Genomic DNA, 17,610 nt, shown 5'->3' with positions numbered 1-17,610 from the left:
CAGCTGTTCCCAAAACACAGCGGGAGCCAGCACTGCACTGCCACAGGCATCCCGGCAGAATTCTTCCCACAGGGTTACTGTGTGTGGGTACTTCCATTTGGTAGGAATCCTTCTGTCTGTGTGCGGGTTGCTCCTATTTGTAATGACAAAACCGCAATTTATCTGTAAAGAGAACGGTGACACACCTGCAGGCCTCAGTTCTGTGGCTGTGAGGGAAGGGGGAGAAAAAACCAGCAACAGCTGGGGAAGAGACAAGGGTAAAACCAGATAGTGTGAGTGGGAATGCTCTGAGAAACGTGTCAGTGTAACTTCATTTGGGAAACATTTCTCGTTTAAGGACTCAGCCTTCCATCCGCCGGAGCTGGCGGTTCCAGCGCGCTGTGGCGCGGGCTCGGGGACGCGCCATTGCCCGCGGCTGCAGCACCGCCCTCAGGCGCTGCCCCGGCACGGCGCTCCCGGCGGGCTCGGAGCCGAGCCCGGGCGGCGGGCGGGCAGCGGGCGCGGGGGGAGCCGCCGTGGAGGCCGGGGCAGCGCGGAACGGCCGCGCCGGGCTCGGTTCCCCGCGGCGGGCGCGGGCCGGGCCCGGCGGAAGCGGAAGCGCGGCGGCGGCGGCGGCGGGAGCGCGGCGGGCGGTGGGTGCGGGCCGGCGGGGCAGGACACGGCCGGGCCGGGCCGGGCAGGGCCGGGCAGGGCAGGGCCGCTCCCGGGGCTGCTGGACCGGGCTGTGCCCCCGTGCCCCGCGCAGGTCCCCGGTGCGCCCCGCGGGCCCTTTCCGTGCGCACCCCGGCGGGGCCGGGTCTGTGCAGGCGCCGCCGGTCCCGGGCAGAGCGGGGCTGAGGGAGCGCGGCGGAGTGAGCTCTGCCCCGGGCGTGGGCACAGCCCCGAGGCTGCCGAGCTCCAGCAGCGTTTGGGCACCGCTCTCGGGCACTGCTGGGAGTGTTGGGTGTCTGTGCGGGAGCCGGACCGGCTGGTCCTGTGGGGCCCTCCAGCTCAGCACAGTTTGTGGTTCTTTGGTTAGAACCCCCTTCGCCTGCTCTCAGCATCCTCAGCAGGGTGAGATAACGTTATTCTAGTGAGGTCACGTTTCAGGCAGGCTGCTTTTGGAGCTTCCCACAGAAAGTTCTCGTGGTGTTCAGCTGGGGAGGTGCAGCGCTGTGTGCACGGGAGGAGAAGGCAAAGGACGAGCCCCTGGCCTGGGGAGCACAACAGCTCTGTGCTGTGTGCAGGGAGCTGCGGGGCAGCTGCACGGGTGGCTGAGTGTGATAGAGGTGCTCCTGTATAGAACTGCAGCACATCATCAGCAGCAGCGAAAAACTGTCACTTGGTGCCTTTGTGCAGAGTATGCTGTCACTTTACAATGGATTAATCGAGTTTCTGAGGCTCTTCAACTCAAAAACCCAGCCCAAGGCTACTGATGAGTTTTCTTTCCTGCCTGCTGGTGTTCCAGCTGTGGGAGTCCATGTGCTAATCTGGCTTTCCCTGCTCTTTTAGAGCCATAAAAATGGGGAACACGAGCAGCGAGCGAGCGGGGCTGGAGCGCCATGGGCACAAAGCTTCCCGAGGGGACAGCTCCGGAGGAGCCATCAGTACCAAGGAGGGGGACAGACCCAAAATCCTAATGGACAGTCCTGAAGATGCAGACTTGTTCCATTCAGAGGAAATGAAGGTATTGCTGATTGTTCTCCCAGCATTGTGTGCTTGGAATGCTGTGGGGCTGTTTGTGAGCTGTAGGGATTTTGTCATTGAGTTTACACAAAGCTGTCCATCCCCTTTCCTTCCCATGCCAAGGAGAGAGTGAACTGGTGTTGAAGCAGGTCTAATTGGGGCTGGAGGGAGGGACATTATTTTGCCTTCCACTCCTCCTGCAAATTTGGAAGGCTTCAACACCTTTGCAGAATTTGTGCAAATGAACTTGTGAACAGTATTTAGAAATGCAGCTTGTATTCTGCATCTGGCAAACAAAGGTTGTAGTAGACTTAGAGAATCATGCCTGAGGGCAAAAAAAGTGTTTGGTGCAACACAGGTTGTCTGAGCCTGCCAGGAAAGAACCTTTTCTGATTGAGACATTGTGCTTGTAGGCTCCATTGGAGAAAGAAGAATTTCTAGCTTGGCAGCAAGACCTGGAAGTGAATGACAAAACCCCCACTCAAGCTCGGCCAACAGTCTTCCGCTGGACTGGAGGAGGGAAAGAAGTTTATTTATCAGGGTCCTTCAACAACTGGAGTAAAATTCCTCTGACAAGGAGGTAATGAAGTGCTGCTGCAGCGTGTTCCCCATGGACTGGCAGTGCTCAGTGCCATGAAGAAGGTGGTCAGCTCAGAGATGGGATTGGGCTGGATTTTCCACTATCCTGCTTCTCTCCTCACGCCCTTGGTGACAATCTGACTGCTCCATTCTTGGATGGTACAGGGTGGGAGTTGAGCTGTGTGTCAGTTCGCTGGGCACAACGCACAGATAACCCCAAACAGTCCCTGCTGTGAGTCTGTGCCTGGAGCAGGGCTGGGCAGTGGAAAGGGGAGCTGCTTCCAGCTCAGTGTCTCTGATGACACATCCTTGCCATGTCAGTAGCTTTTGCTCAGCTCAGAGGGTCCAGAGGCCTGTTGGAGCAGCATCAACTGTTTCTCAGCTTTTTTGAGGTGCTGCTAAAGCCTTCTGAAGAATCAGGGAGTTCACAGCCCAAGGAGTTTGGAAATTGCCAAGCAGCATCTCTTCAGACCCAAAGTAACCCAGAAGTATTGAGTTGCTGCTTTTATCTGCTCATTGTTCATTTATTTCATGGGCATTTGGGAAATGCAATTTATGATGGCAAATACTGAAAGGCAAGGAAATATGAGAAAGCTGATCTTGTTCCATCAGCAGATAAATGAGGTCTCATGTGCTAACAAGTAACATGAAGATGTGAGAGTGACTTGACAAAAGCTCAGTGCCAGTTATGGGCTGTCAGGAGTGTGGGGGGGTGTCACTGTCACAGAGGAAATTATCATGAGCATTAATCATGATTTGATTCTTTACCTTTGGATTGCACCAGAGATTCTTTGCCTGTTTAAGGTTTTGCATGTTGAGGAGGCTTGTGCTCTGTGTCACAGTGTGTGTCACAGTTTAGAGACCAAGGTACTTTTCAGAATATTGCAGGGCTGATTGTTTGTCTTAAATTGCAGTCACAATAACTTTGTGGCAATCCTGGACCTGCCAGAAGGAGAGCACCAGTACAAGTTCCTCGTGGATGGGCAGTGGACGCACGATCCTGCAGAGGTAATGTTTGCTGTGGGTCACTGTTTGTTGAGTGAGGCATCTGAAGAGGAGAAAGGGGCTGTTCCAGCTGGTGAGAGAGAGGTTTCTGATGGCTGCTGGCCTGGGTGGCAGCATCAGCCTGAGCTCAGAGGGCAGGGGATGCAAAAAGGGACAGGATCTCTTGGCCATTGGTTTATAAGTGATGCCAAGCTTTTCTTGTCCAGGGCCAAACTGCCTTTTAGAGCATTGCAGCACTGCTGGCAGCCCAGAGCTTGCTGTGCCTTCCTGGCCCTCTGTGCCAGCATGTTGCTATCTATTGCTGCTCTAGATCTTTTCCCAGTCCAGTAATTGTGCCAAAATCTGCCAGGCCTGTTTTTCCTCCTCTGCTATAAAATGAGCTTTAACCCCAGCCTGCCCAGCAGTTCCCCAGGTGCTTAAGGACGTAATGTCCAGAGCTGGTGTCACAGGTAACTCCAGGCCAGACCTGACCCCTGCCTTGTCTGGGGCTCTGTGGGCTTGAAGGTTGAGCTGGCATTTCCCCCTCCCAGCCCTTAACATCCTGTACTTCCTCTTAACCTAACACTTGCTGAGCTCTTCTGACATCTGTTTCTGTCATGTTTCAAAAGTAATGTACCTCATTCTTGGTAATGCTGATTGTGTAGTTCTGAGAATTTATTGGTCCCACAGGCTTCTTTTATTCTGATTTTTCTATCGTGTCTTTTGCCAGCCAGTAGTAACCAGCCAGCTGGGTACTGTCAACAACATCATCCAGGTGAAGAAAACTGACTTTGAAGTGTTCGATGCTTTGATGGTGGACTCCCAAAAATGTTCAGACATGTCTGGTATGAGCTTACTGGTAACTTTATGTCACACTTCCTAGAGCTGTTCAGAATTTCATTTTCCCTTTCTATCTGAGTTAGAGCTCCAGCAGAGATTAATCTCCACTTGTGTCAGGCCCTGTGTGCAGGAATCACAAATGCCCAAAGGAGGAAAGTGGAATGCACAGAGGAGGAAGCCTGTGACAAAGCAACGCAGATCTGATGAGGAGGAAGTCCTGGGTGCTCAGTAGCTGTTTGTTTGTCCCTGCTGTGTGCAGTGGCTGGGTTTAGGGCAGTTACTGGTAGATCAGTCTCTCTTTTACCACATCAAACCAATGCTGACAGCCTACACTGCTCCTAATTCAGTCTTCCTCTGCTAAGGAGGTGGCTGAGGGAGTCAGGAGTTGACTTTAGCAGGGAGAAATTAGGTGCATCTCCATGCTAACACAGGCTGGGGAGTATCCTCACAGTGTAGTATAAATTACCTATCTAAGAATAATAGAAAAATGCAATTTTTGCCTTAAGTTTCATGTTCCAGTGTAACAGGAGAGAGGTGGGATTTAGCTTGAGCCGTGTCTGAGGTCAGCATTGCCACGCTGGTTGCTGAGCTCTGTAGGGATGGAGCCCATGACTGAAGCAGTATCCTACACCCAGCTTCAGAAGACCTTTGAACCTGAGGCAGGAGGTGTGTTTGGGTGTGTTTTGCTCTGTGCAACTTTGCCCTGGACAAAGCCTTTTTCGAGAAAGTGTTATATAATTGTGAGGCAGGCCAGGAGGAGATTCTAATAGAAGCCTTCCCCACTGTAGCAGTGTTTCCTTTCCCTGATCAGACTTTGAAGGGCCCTTCCCACAGCCCAGTCTGCAGGGGGGAGCAGTTGCCTTTCACAGGTGCATCCCTTGGAGGGAGCCTTGTAAGGCAGCCTGCACTGTGGAATGTTTGCAGGAGAAGTCGTGGGTAGAGGTGACAGAGAAGTTCTGAAGTGCAGTTGTGCCCTCAGAGCTCTGCTGCCCAGAACCCCACAGCTCATTCCAAGTCAGACTTTGGGCACCTTAAATCCCCTCTTTTGGGCAGTGACTGATCCTCTGGCACTGCACTAGCTGCTGCAGTTGTACTTAAGTGCCATTGATTCCTTTAGGCTGCATGTACCTATAAAGAGCAGATGTTCTTACAAAGTTTTTAGGATTAAATATTTACCATCTCTCTGGCAGAGCTGTCCAGTTCACCCCCAGGACCGTACCACCAGGAGCCCTATGTCTGTAAGGCAGAGGAGCGCTTTAAATCTCCACCCATTCTCCCCCCACACCTGCTGCAGGTTATCCTGAACAAGGACACTGGGATTTCTGTGAGTACATCACTTTGCTTTGCTAAATAATGCCCTTGAGGGTGGGAACAGATGGGGAAAATCTGGATACAGGCAGGGGACAGCATAGGAAAAACCTTAGGATAAGTATTGTGTTGATAAGTTCCTTGTTATGTATGTCCAGATGGATTATCTGAAGTAAATCTATTTTTCTAGTTGACTGTCTTGAAAATGGCAAACTAGAATGCTGTTTTCCTCCCAAAAGCTTGGTCTTGTTAACTGTTAAGACCCCAGAAGCACATAAGGGTAATCACAGTCTGATTCCTGGACCTGGTGAGGATGCAGAGGGTTTACCCAGAGGGACCTGGAGTTGTTCTGAAATGGTGGCTGTGTTTGTGAGGGACTCAGCGTGAGCAGCAGTGATGTACTGGTGGTGTGGCTGGTCACAGGTGCTGTTTGCCACCTCTCAGCTGTGAGGAGTGAACTGTGACTTCTGTTGCTGTCATGCTGTCCCTCTTCTCTGCAGTGTGACCCTGCTCTGCTCCCTGAGCCCAACCACGTCATGTTGAACCACCTGTATGCACTTTCCATCAAGGTGAGAGGCCAGGGCTTGTCCTGCCCACGGGCAGCCTGGGTGTCTGAGCATGGCACACTCACTTCTTTTCCCTCCCCTGCAGGATGGAGTGATGGTGCTCAGTGCTACACACCGTTACAAGAAGAAATACGTGACAACTTTGCTGTACAAGCCAATATGAGCATCACAGTCATTTGTGACCAATTGTTCTGGGCCAGTGCAGTCTCAGAAAAAAATGCTTCACTTAACCAAATGTACTTCTGCTCTGTGCTGTAGCAAACAAACTCTGATTTCATATTTTTCTGAGACTTCCAGGTTCTCCTGTATTTGCCTTATTTTGTTAGCCCCACCTTGGAAGTTTTTGGAAATGGCAGCTTCACAGCAACCAGACAGGTGGCAAAGGTGTCAGTGCCCCTTGTCAGTTAGTTAAAAAACCACCAATTTAATTAGGCTGAATAATGTCAGGGCAGCAACAGATCAAAGAGCTTTAGCAGCGAGGCAGACTGGGAGTCTGCCAGCCCAAAGTCTAGAAAGTTCAGGATTCTTGGGGAATCTGACTTAAGCGTAACACTCAGCAGAAGCAAGCTCATTACTGCTTCCATTGCTCATCAAACACTATTTCAGTAGCAAGTTCCAAACTTGTCTGGCTGAAGTAAGTGTGAATATTGATGATCATTTTGTAGCAGCCTTTTCTGGGCAAAATCAGCAACATAATCATCACTACAAGCTCATTATTATTTTACGGTAGAGTGGGGTGCACTGTTTCTACTGTGAATAGCTCTGTAGTTTTTTCTCTTCACGAGAACTGAAATACATCTTTTCCCCTGTGGAATTTCTGGTAAAGACAATTGTTTTTAATGGCTGGATTTTTCTGTAAATCATAAATATGTTCTTGCAGTAATCTGCTTTTGGAAAACTGGTTTCTTTTGCTGTCACTGAGCAGGACTTCCTTAAGCTGAGAGAGGAAGGAGATGGATGGATTTGTTTGGGGATGAGTTCCTCAGTAACAGCCTGAGGATGACTCTAAGTCTCCCGTGTCCAGTGGCCAAACCTACCCCTCAGTGTCAGCCCCTGCAGAGTGCTGGATGCAGCAGCACTGCAGCCCTCTGTGCCCAGGGCTGGAGCCGGGCAACTTTTTATTCTGTTTCTGTTTTCTAAGTGATTCTAGTAATGCCAGGCTGCCTGTCTTTGGTGTTGACAGCCTGTTTTATCCCAAAACAAATGCAACATTAATGCAAACCTGCTGCCAGTGTGCCTCAGGCCTGCCTGGGAGGGGCCCTTCCCCGGCTTGTTTGGGTGCCTGGGGCAGCGTGACTGTGCCAATGATAACCAGCCCCTTTGCACAAGTCTCTGAGTGGGAACAGAGCTGCAGCAGCCAGCGTGGAGTGAGCCACAGTGGGAGGGTGCCTTGCCATCCTGGGGTCTGTTCACCAGCCTTGTTGCAATATCTTCAGTAGCTGAGTAGATCTGGGTCTAGTGCAATGGTTTTCTCTGAAAACTCTTTCTTCATTCTGTGCTATGGATAGTATTTGGTATTCTGAACTACAGAATTGCTTGTTTTCCACCTCTTTAGAAACAAATAAAACATTTTCAAGAGAAGCGGGTGACTTGTTATTACCTTTCCCACCTGTGGTAACTTGACCTTCAGTGAGTTTTGTTATTACATGTGATTTCCTGATTGCAGTTTTATGCCTTGGTGGGTTGTACAAGCTTTCCATTAAAGGATGCAGATTGAAACATTCTCCTCTTGCACTTGGTCAGTGAACAGGACCGAGGTGTTAATATTTATTTGTGTTGTAAAGTTTGGACGAAGGACAAGAGGCCAGTTATTTAAAAGCTCCATCAGCAGAGCTGCAAAGCTTGGGATGGGCCTTCCAGCAGCCACTTTTCAGCAAGTCTTTCAGACCTTTTTTCCCAAGTCTTCGTCCTCACCAGGGTGACTCTGGGGTCCGAGGCACACACAGGTCCAGCTGTGGGAGGGGACAGTCTGTATCCCTGCAGTGTCCAGTAGCTCCAGGGAATGCCAGGGCTGTGGTCAGTGTGTGGTCAGTGCTGGTACCTGCAGAGCACTCCACCTTCTTCATCAGTGCATCAGGTATGGTGGAACCAGGATAGGAACAGTTACTGTGTACAAGGCTTGAGGATTTTTATTTTTGATTTTTGGTTTGTAGCCTCTGTCTCTGTTTCAGCTGGCAGAGGGCTCAGTACAGGGACTGCAGCTGCCACTGCACCATCAGCTTTTGCAGCCCCTAAGTTTGGAGGGCCGGGAGGGAGCCCAGGGTGGGGGCCCAGGCTGTGTGAGGGGCTGCAGGAGGGACCCTCCCTCTGCTCCACCCTTCCCTGCCCACGGGTGACCAACCCAGGTGCCCCCAGGCCTCTCCAGCCTCCAGCAGCAGTGAGGGAGGTGAGCTGGTCCCTGGCACCAGTGGCCTCAAGTGACAGTCCCAGGAGCCACAGATTTCCTCAGGTAAGCCACTGCCACCCTCAGCCCCACAAAGCTCTTTCTCTCCAGCAGGAGGGTGGATGGTTTGGTTTTTGCTGGGGGGTGGGTTTTGGGGTGTTTTAATGTTTTTTTTTTTGCTAGGTCATTTTCTGCTTAACAAGTGAATGAATTAATCACCCTTCTTGCAATGGGATGAATCAAATCCCTCCAAAGGCAAAAGCTGGATCAAGAATTGGATTTATTAGCTCACATTCCCCACCCACAGCTCACAGTCTGTGCTGTTATGTTTATTCTTGGCTGTTGCTAGGAGAGCACATTTTTTAAAGGTAGATGCAGACACTTTAGTTACAGTCACTTTTGGGGACCCTAGAGTAAACCAGTACAGGACTAACAAGAGCTCCCTCCCCAACCCCCTGATTTCAGCACAGCATGTGAGGGCCAAGTTGACATGGATTTGTGTAGGGTTCTTGGGAATCAAAAAGCTCAATAAATTAATTTTTTTTTTACTCCACCAGTTTCTGGATTAATTTAGTTTTGTTACAATTCAGATCATGCATCATAGGACTGCAACAATGAGCTTTAAATAAGTATTGTTTGTGCACAGTAAAAGAAATAAAGGAACATTGAACAAGTCAGCATTTCATCATATACATCATTGTAGGCACAATAGATAAATCAAGCAGCTCAGGGTTGATGGAGAGCATGTTCATGGAGAATGTCATGTAGACCAAACTGTAAGAGGAGCCACTGGTAACCCACCCCCTGAGCCTCCAACAAGCCCTTTGTCAGGGCTGAGGGGGTGGGTATGTGCACAGAACCAAAAACACTGAACAGTAGGAGGACAAATTAAGTTACTGTAGGCAGCAGTGTGAATATTAAAAACCTCTTCCTGTGAAAGAATACTTCAGACCCTGTAAAAACTAGTTCAGTTAAAAATAGATGTATTTACATTTAAGTCTGATCTAGCAAGTTTTCCCAGCAGGTGTAAGTTGAGCTGTACAGTAACTGCAGGTTGTACTTAATCTGACTGGATTTGTGAATGGTCTTTTTTTAAAGTTGCAGCTATTAGGCCTTAAAAGCACCAGCATTTTACAGCAGTGGGATGAGGAACTGCCTCCCTCTGCTTTGCTCCCAGTACAGTGCTGGGGTAAGTCCCAAACCTATCATTAGATCACGTTCTTGTTAATTAAGATGCCTTTTTTCCAGATCAAGATGTGTGGGGTCATTTACCAGGGCAAGACTGTTCTCCCAGATTCTCACAGATACCCTCTGCCCATCTCATGGGTGAAGCAGGATTGAGCTGTAGGTGCTTGCAGCTGACTGCTGCTCTAGGGAAGTACCTGGATAAATCCACCTGGGTTAGTGCATGTGAACATGCTTGGGGTTTGTGAAGCCACTTATGCTACTGTTCAGGAAATAAAAAGAGCATTAAATGCTAAATATTGCCAGGGTTTGCTCTTGGGTCAGCTGTGACACCTGGGATTCCCCAGCCCCAGAGCCAGGTATAGGGCAGGAGCACTCCAGAGAGAAGGAAGCCGTCATTTCACCATGCCAGTCAAGATAGTTATTTGTTTTATTTGGTTATTGTTCAACAACAAAGTTCAATACTTTCCCGGTGGAGCTTTGAACTGTCCCTCTGGATCCCTCCCTTGTCAATAATAAAAAGGTAATGAAGAAAAATCCTGTACTTTTAGAGACCTAAAACCTCATTTATGCTAACAAGCCTCAATTGCAATTTAATGTTACAATATTTCTTCATGGGAGCGAGGAGGACTGAGGCGAGGCCCCTCCAGTGTCTGAAGATGGCTGTCCACAACCACCAGTAAAACAAAAAGCTAGTGTTGAAAAACGCACAGTTTACAATAAAAAAGTAGAAACCAATTCAATTCCCTTTTGTTACGAATATAAAGTTTCTTGTAAATATGTACAGTCCTTTGAGCTATTTCTATAGCAGGAAGCATTTCACGAACAAGACACAAGATATACACTTTCAGGACTCAACAAGCCCATTTCTGAGGTCTTGAAGATCTTCCATGAGATGCAAAGATTTAAAGATTGATCTCTGTGACCTTTCAAAATATTCAGACCAGGAGACAAAAACTTTCAGCAAATTTCCTGCCAAATCATCTGACTGAAAATAACCCAGCAGACAAGAGAACAGAATACAATATTCATGAAACTCGCCAAAGGACACTGACAAGGCATTGGAATTTTGATGGGCTTCTAGAACAGGTTAGCACAGGCTTGCAAGGGACTAGCAGAAGTTTAAGTGTGGTGCCAAGGGAAGATTTGATGCAGTTTTGCTCTTTCCAGTTGTAAAGAACATGGTTGTTCACTTAGAACGTTGCTATTGCGGAGTGAATGGTCAAAACCTGCTTTGAAAATCATTTGCTCTCTGCTTCATGTTCACAGCAAAAGAGAATAGGAAGCAAGAAAAGGCTCGAGGTCAGACACGGGGAAGCGAAGGTGTGTCAGCAAGTGCCAAAGCTGTTCCCTGTGGGTGTCCTGTGCCAAGACACCGGATCTGATTGCACCACAAGCTACAGCTCACAGGAGGAGCCAGCCCAGGCTGCTCCCCTGGGGAGCTGAGGCTGGCAGGACTCATTGCTGAAGAGACCATGTCCAGTGCTGAGAGGAGAACACTAGTGTGACTGTAATTCTTGTCATAGAATAAGGCTTGTTAACTCTTCGGTGCCAAATTTCCAGAGTAATTAACGGCTATTTTGCAGCGTAGTCTAAAGGTTTCAGTTAATTTACAAGTGAGGTACAATACACTACTCAGCAAAGCAACCTAAAAGGAGAGAGCCAGTGATGGTGCAGCAGCATGCAGTGAACTGTCATGCAGAAGACCTGGATAAAGTCTTACAACCCAGTAGCTTATAGGTAATGCACTTTGTCTCAGGGCCGGGCAGGGGGGTTGGTTAAAGCAGGGGTCTTCCCTCCCCATCAGAGCTGCTCTAAAGCAATTTTAGTGAGAACAAAATAACTTTCAGAAGTGGCAGGTGAACAGGCTAATCAGAAGAAATTTTTCATGTGTTCTGTGGAGAACATCCAACCACAGCTACTATTGAAAGACTCACTCACCTTGGCCCTCCTCCAGGCCATCAGGGACTCCCAGCACATCTCAGAACTTTGACCAACTCTCTGTTAAGGGGTGCTAACCACAGTGATGACCTGGGGTAGGACACGAGTCCCATTTCCTGGATGAACTACTAGGGACTAAAGTGGATACAAAAAGTTCATGAACTGCTTGAAAGAGTAACAGTAGTACAAAGTGCAAAAACAGGAGTGCAGGAAAGTGCAGAGAAATTAACTGAGCTGCGAACGGTCTTCGAAAGCGTCACGGCTCCCGCTGCGGAGCGAGCTTTGGCCCAGGAATGCTGTTTGGGAACTGGGCTGCAGACAGATGGAGTGCATATACTCAGTATATTTCCTTTTTTTCCTGCAGGTCAAGACGAGTAACTCTGTCTAGCTGAGACTTACACTGAAGACTGGTCCCAGACCTGGCAGGGAAATAAAAGGACAAGTTACAAATCACATATATTCTCTTCCAGGCACGAGGTGTGGGAGTAGTACATCCATCACCTGCTGCTGCCACAGAGCCAGGGCTCCTGTCATCCACAAACACTGATGAAGGCAGGCACTGCCAGCAGCACAGCAGGCTCCCACGTTCCCTGCTCCAGACATTCATTATTCCCCTTCAAATCCCCTATCACTTGCCAGTAAATGCACCTTTGCTTTCAGCCCATTCTAATGTCAAGCAGCTTTTGCAGTGCCAGAACCAGCCCAGGGCTGGTGGTCACAGGACCAGTGCATGACATGATATGGGCTCTGCACCAACAGAATTTGAGGAGCAGGGAGGTGAGATTTGATCTGCTCTTGTGCTTTCCAGTGTCACCAGCCCTTCTGCAGTACCAACAAGCCTTTCCCTGAGAACAGACACTTCTGCAGGCTCCTGCCTTACCTTATTGACTTGAGCAAGAGGAGTTCTGGCCCCACTCACAGGCACCCTCCCTCGGCTGCTGTCCTCGAAGAGCCGCCCTGGGGAGCGCTCCCGGCGGGTGCTCAGCAGCCGGCCCGGGGACTTCTCCCTCTCCAGGGGCCTCCCCGGGGACTTGTCCCTGCGCAGCTCCGTGCGGCCCTCGCGGTACCGGTGAGGGGTGCTGGGCTCCCGGGGGTGGCTGGGCCCCTCCGGGGGCCCCGGGCTGGAGGCCACCCGCTTGGTGATGTGCTCGTTGTACGTGGGAGGGCCTCGCTTGTTCGGGCTGCTGTCATTCAAAAATAATTGATGTAAACCGCTGAGTGACATAACCTTCCGTTACATTTTCTTTTAGCAAAAATGTAACTTTTCCCCCAGCACCCTTCAGGTGAGAAGCATCAGCCAAGATGGAAAATGCAGAAGTATTTGGCAGCTTGAGTATCCATCACATGAGCCACGCTGGAAAAGTGCCTTCATGAATTGCCAGTGTAAGTCATGTGTAGGGAACAGGCCAGAGAACCTGTTCATACACTTCATACACAACATACAGAGAACACCTCGTCATACACTCCAGCCATATGCTTTTTTTCTTATAAAAATACACTAAAATTTGATATGTCTTCGCACACAATTTTCTGTAGCTCAGGGATGTTCAGGCCAGGCTGGGATGAACTACAAGCCTCAATTTATCTGTATCCTGTGCACACAGTGGCACCATCAGCCCCAGTATTTAATTACCTGTGTATCACACCATAACTTCTCAGCACTATCTCCCTAAGGCTCATTATTTGATAGGAAGGGGCTTTTGCTTTACATCTTGTTACAGCCAAGTTGTGTTTAGTGTCATATTAACAGCATATAAACTCAAAAAAGCTTTGAAGCCAGAGCTCTATCACAACATCAAAGGAAACCAGCACAAGGTCACAAAGCATTTGTGGAGATTATCCACATCTTCCTAGAGCTGATGTTTGTTTCCTTGTGGCTGTTAAGCCATCAGTGACTCTATTCCAGCATTACAGTATGTCACCAGGCTCTCAGAACAGCACAAGGGCATCCCACCACACCAGGGTAAAAGGCATCCAGGGACTGAAACACCCCGACATTGTCACCACGACACCCCAGCATCCCTGTACCTGCGTGTGGCAGAGGAGCCTCTGTGGTGCTGCTGCGGCTGCTGCTCGTTGTTGGTCTCCTTCACCAGATTGCCCTTACAGCAGATCACCCTTAGCTTGTCTTGATAGGAGGAGGCCAAGTAGATCGCTCCCGAGGAGATTGCGGGCCCGAGGTACCGCGGGTTCGGGATCTCCAAGTGGGCTCGTGCTGGAGTTCTGGGGAAAATTGCAGGAAAAAGTCTTTACAGTGGCAACACAGTACCTTTTCCTGGCAAATCCATATATTCCTGCAAAACAGGCTGTTCAAAGAGATGAAAAGAGAACCACTCACCCTAGAGAAGCTCGTGCCTGAATCTCGATCACTTCAAGGGAATTGAAGTGGGTCACGAACAGATAGGGCTCCCTGTAGGCTGGAGGAGCAGTGCAAAGCAGGAAAAAACACAAAATACATTCTCTATTAAAAAACTTCTAAAACACAACAGCAAGCACAAGAGAGGCTGACAGCCCTGTGGGAAAAGTAAGGAATACATTTTATGTAATGACACAGACACCATCAATAAATGGGGAGATGCAAGTTTAAAGAATTGTTGCTTTGAAACTGTATCTCAAGGACTTTACTAACCAAAGTATCATGAAAAAGGCATTAAAGCCAGACTATTAACTGAACAAAATCCCATTAAGCAGTGCAAAAGGCCTGAGGGAGCCATGCTGCCCTCATATATTCTTCACTATTTCAGAAACTTAGAGCTTTGTTAAAAAGTCTACTAGCCAGTTGAATCAGTGTCAGTCCAGAAACATCAAGAAAATGGAACTTTGGTTACGTTTTCCTTTAATTGCTTATATTGCAGAGGGTTTGCCATCTGGATTTATAATAAGCTTAAATCGTGGGATAAAGCTCCATAGTTTCTGGAAGAATTGGGAAGGGAAAAGGAGACAGAAGGGCTGAGTACACAGTACCCATTCCACAAGGATGCTTCCTGGTTTCAATAATCTCCATAATCCAAGGGATTGTCCCTCAACACCTACCAAAAGCTAAGGGCAAGCGGTTCCATTTCAGGTCATCTGTCCTACTGCGTCTTCCATAGGAATCCACAAAGACACCAAACTCTGCCAAGAGAAGTCACATCAGGTCATGAACATCTGCCTGAATTTTATTCATTTATTTCTAAAGGGACAAATGCAGTTGTTCCCAGGTTTTTTATCAGGGACATCTTGTAAATCCCAGATTGCCATGAATTACTCTAAATGTCATGGAATTGGTTGGATGTAGGAATACTGCCAGGCCAAAAGGTGCTGTGGTTCCACATCTCTTTGTTCCCGCTAAACTAAGGTCATTATTTAATCTACAGTTGTGAAGGTGATGACATTCCTACCATCACTCACCCAAAATTATTGCAAGAGGGCTTCAGGTTTGTGCATTCCCATGACAGTGTACAAGAGGGCAAAAAAGGCAGCTATACCAAAAAAAAAAAAACAAAACACCCTCTCTTATTTAATCACCAGAAGGTTAAAAAGTCTCATCTGTCTGCACATAAACCAGACAAAGCCCAAGTCTGAGAGCCCCTGAACATCTTATCAGGGTAATCAAGCACCTGTTTGCACTTCACACACTGTCTGCAGTCCTGCCCTCAGGCACAGAAATCTTGTGCAAAAACTGATCCACTAGGCATGGAGAACTTTTAAGCCAAAGCAGGTTGTCCAAAATTCAACAGCACTTGGGTACCTTCTGCAGCTCAGAGAACAGGAGTAGTGCAACACCTGCACAATCATCCACCACTTACCATGGAAACACAGCAGATACTCCTCCCTCTGCCCTGCTGGGTTCACTTGGATGATACTGACTGGGAAACTGTTGGTGGAAGCAGCAAACACAGCAGAGGCCAAAGTGTGGTCATTTTTATCCAAAAACTCTGCAAAGAGAATGGAGAAATACACTTTGATTTGCACCAACATTTTTCCTAAACTGCTTTAAAAAAACTCTACAAAAGAGCATGTGGAGCCACTTGGAGCATTTCTCAGGAATTATCTCCTACCCTCCAGTGTGTACTGCTTCATCTCAATTTCATAGAACTTGTTGGTTCCAATGATGATGCTGTAAGTGGTCAAATGGATGCAGCTGCAAGGCTCAGAGGTTTCAATCTCCTGGAAAAAAGGACAGTATGGACAGATATTAGTCCCCTGTACCAGCTCATGGATAACACTGAGTCTGGAAAGTTGTATATTGCTACATTTATCTTTACAAAAGGGAGAGGAGCAACTTCAAAGACCCTAGCAGTCTCTCAAAACCATGTGGTCAAAAACTCTTGTAGAAGAATCATATCAATTCGCCTCGGGAAAGATCCTCTTCCTTTTGGAAGAATATACTGTTCTGGAAGATAGTCTTCTGCTCTGCAGCTCAGTTTTCCAGAGCAGCAGTGAGCAGCTCCCTTGTAGGTCACAGCCAATCTTCCTCCCTTCCTTCTTTGTACATGACAGAGAGATGTTGTTCACCAAGACCTGCCTTGTGACTGAAGAGCTGGGATACTCTGCAGGTTAGCCTGACACAATGTACAGATCCCCAGATCTTCTGAGGACAAAATTCCTCACATAAATCCTATTTTATCTGGCAGTATTGTTGGCAGAAAGGAAAAACATATTCTGGGCTTGCTGCCATCTTGTTAGGATCTAAATTCACTTCTCTGGATTACTGGAGATAAGGAAAACCTGCACCCTAAAACATTCCTTTCCATGTTGGGTATGTAAGCCCTTGTCAGAGGAAGGGCTGCAGACCCTCAGTGTTCCATGCTGTGACCAGGAGTTGGTATCAGCTGCAATGCTTGTAGACATTCCAGGTATTCCCAGATCTCCAACAGCCATGCCTTTCCTCCTGAGGAGGCCAGATCTGCATGGCTGTGCCCAGTGCTTCACTCCAGCAGCCTCAGTCACACTGGAAAATGAACTGGGGCCTGCAAAAATCACCTGCAGAACCTCCCAGGGAGGTGTAGTTTGACTGGAACATCCTTTAATTTGTGCATAGGATGAGAACATGAGTTTCTGGATGCCAGACTGTTTTAAGGCAGGCGGTGTTTAAACTTTTTGTCCCGAGGAGAGATCTGAGGGCATGATTACAGCTCAGTCCAATATCCCAAAAATCACAGTTCTGTTCTGCATCTCTCCAAAAATGCCAACTCTTATTAAAGGAAATTGCTGCCTACTCCACCTCGAGTCAGTGCACAGTGCAATTTGTTGTCATTTTAGCTAGCAAACAAGTTTTCTCATGCCCACAGAAAGGTTTTAGATGTTTGCTCCAAAGCAAGGGCTTAGAGCACTATGTGAATTAACCTCAGCTACAGCAGGGAGTTACTAAACTCACCTTTCTGATACAGAACTTGCTCAAGCTCTCGTTGTATCGCAGAACCACCACTTTATTTGGCATGGCTGCACAGATACAAAGACTGTTCTCAACCTGTAAGGAAGATAATAAGCATAGTTCAGGACAATAATAAAATAAATTCTATTGTTGAGCATGCGAAACGGATCTGAGAACCTCTTGCCACAAAAAGAACTTAGCAGAGATAAGCAAGTACATTTTATTAATAGGGTAATTATTGTGAATTCATGAAATAATGAAAAGCCTCTTCACATTCTCAAAAAAGAACGTGAATTTAAATGGCTTCTATGATTTTCTTTATGCTTGAAAGACATTAATAAAATATGAGAAGGTTTTGAGCAGAAAAAGGATTGACAAATTGAAATAGGTTAGGTCTACATTTTAACCCCTGGAACTTATATTAACCTTCACTTTGAAATGAGTGATGCTCAGTTTGTTACCAAAGTAGTCCATAGAAGTAATTGTAAATGAGAATTTTTGCTGTGGTTAAATGCTCCATACTAAAACCAGTAAATATTTAGAATTAAAGTGACACAAACACCTAAGGAAATTTGCTAGCCTGGAAGCATGACATTCAAGAACAAAGACTGGACAGAATTCACTCATTTAAAATCCCAAAACTGCAGTCAATACTGAGGAGGCAGTAGTACCATGTTCTACTGGATTTCTTACTATCTAGCAGTTTAAGCTATACCATCATAGCATCCTGACTAAATTGATCCACATTAGCAGAAAATCCCCCATTCTGTCTCCAGTTCAGCCTCTCTTCAGCCCATTCTTAT

General features: G+C 47.7%; 2 protein-coding genes across 12 annotated transcripts in view; one reads left to right on the top strand and one right to left on the bottom strand.

The window, feature by feature from the left end:
- The first annotated feature begins 483 nt into the window (after positions 1 to 483).
- PRKAB1 (protein kinase AMP-activated non-catalytic subunit beta 1) lies at positions 484 to 7,523 on the top strand. 3 transcript variants are annotated; one of them, XM_030285381.4, is made up of 8 exons: positions 484 to 632; positions 1,492 to 1,666; positions 2,079 to 2,245; positions 3,159 to 3,252; positions 3,959 to 4,073; positions 5,259 to 5,392; positions 5,877 to 5,945; positions 6,028 to 7,523. In XM_030285381.4, exons 2-8 carry the CDS (start codon positions 1,502 to 1,504, stop codon positions 6,103 to 6,105), a joined length of 822 nt encoding a protein of 273 aa, XP_030141241.1. In that variant the 5' UTR covers positions 484 to 632; positions 1,492 to 1,501; the 3' UTR covers positions 6,106 to 7,523. The 3 variants fall into 3 exon arrangements, with proteins under 3 accessions (XP_030141241.1, XP_072792149.1, XP_030141240.1); XM_030285380.4 differs by lacking the exon at positions 484 to 632 and adding an exon at positions 701 to 1,053; XM_072936048.1 differs by lacking the exons at positions 5,877 to 5,945; positions 6,028 to 7,523 and adding an exon at positions 5,800 to 5,841.
- A 1,064-nt stretch (positions 7,524 to 8,587) lies between these two features.
- The window catches only part of CIT (citron rho-interacting serine/threonine kinase), a 68,684-nt gene continuing 59,661 nt past the window's right edge, over positions 8,588 to 17,610 (bottom strand). For 6 of the 9 annotated variants that reach the window (XM_032751254.3, XM_030285372.4, XM_072936031.1 and 3 more), the window contains 8 exons: positions 16,811 to 16,903; positions 15,492 to 15,600; positions 15,240 to 15,368; positions 14,485 to 14,565; positions 13,790 to 13,868; positions 13,480 to 13,674; positions 12,332 to 12,635; positions 9,923 to 11,870 (listed from right to left, as the gene is read on the bottom strand). In XM_032751254.3, the coding sequence (XP_032607145.2) occupies positions 11,847 to 11,870; positions 12,332 to 12,635; positions 13,480 to 13,674; positions 13,790 to 13,868; positions 14,485 to 14,565; positions 15,240 to 15,368; positions 15,492 to 15,600; positions 16,811 to 16,903 (1,014 nt within the window). In that variant the 3' untranslated portion in view covers positions 9,923 to 11,846. Of the gene's footprint in view, positions 11,871 to 12,331; positions 12,636 to 13,479; positions 13,675 to 13,789; positions 13,869 to 14,484; positions 14,566 to 15,239; positions 15,369 to 15,491; positions 15,601 to 16,810; positions 16,904 to 17,610 lie in introns of all 9 variants that reach the window. The other 3 variants (XM_030285370.4, XM_030285371.4, XM_072936032.1) reach the window with 2 other exon arrangements.

This window comes from Taeniopygia guttata, chromosome 15, assembly GCF_048771995.1.
Source record: "Taeniopygia guttata chromosome 15, bTaeGut7.mat, whole genome shotgun sequence".
Classification (NCBI taxonomy): Eukaryota; Metazoa; Chordata; class Aves; order Passeriformes; family Estrildidae; genus Taeniopygia; species Taeniopygia guttata.
The sequence above is the reverse complement of the archived record's forward strand: the minus strand, read 5'-3'. Positions and strand labels throughout refer to the sequence as shown.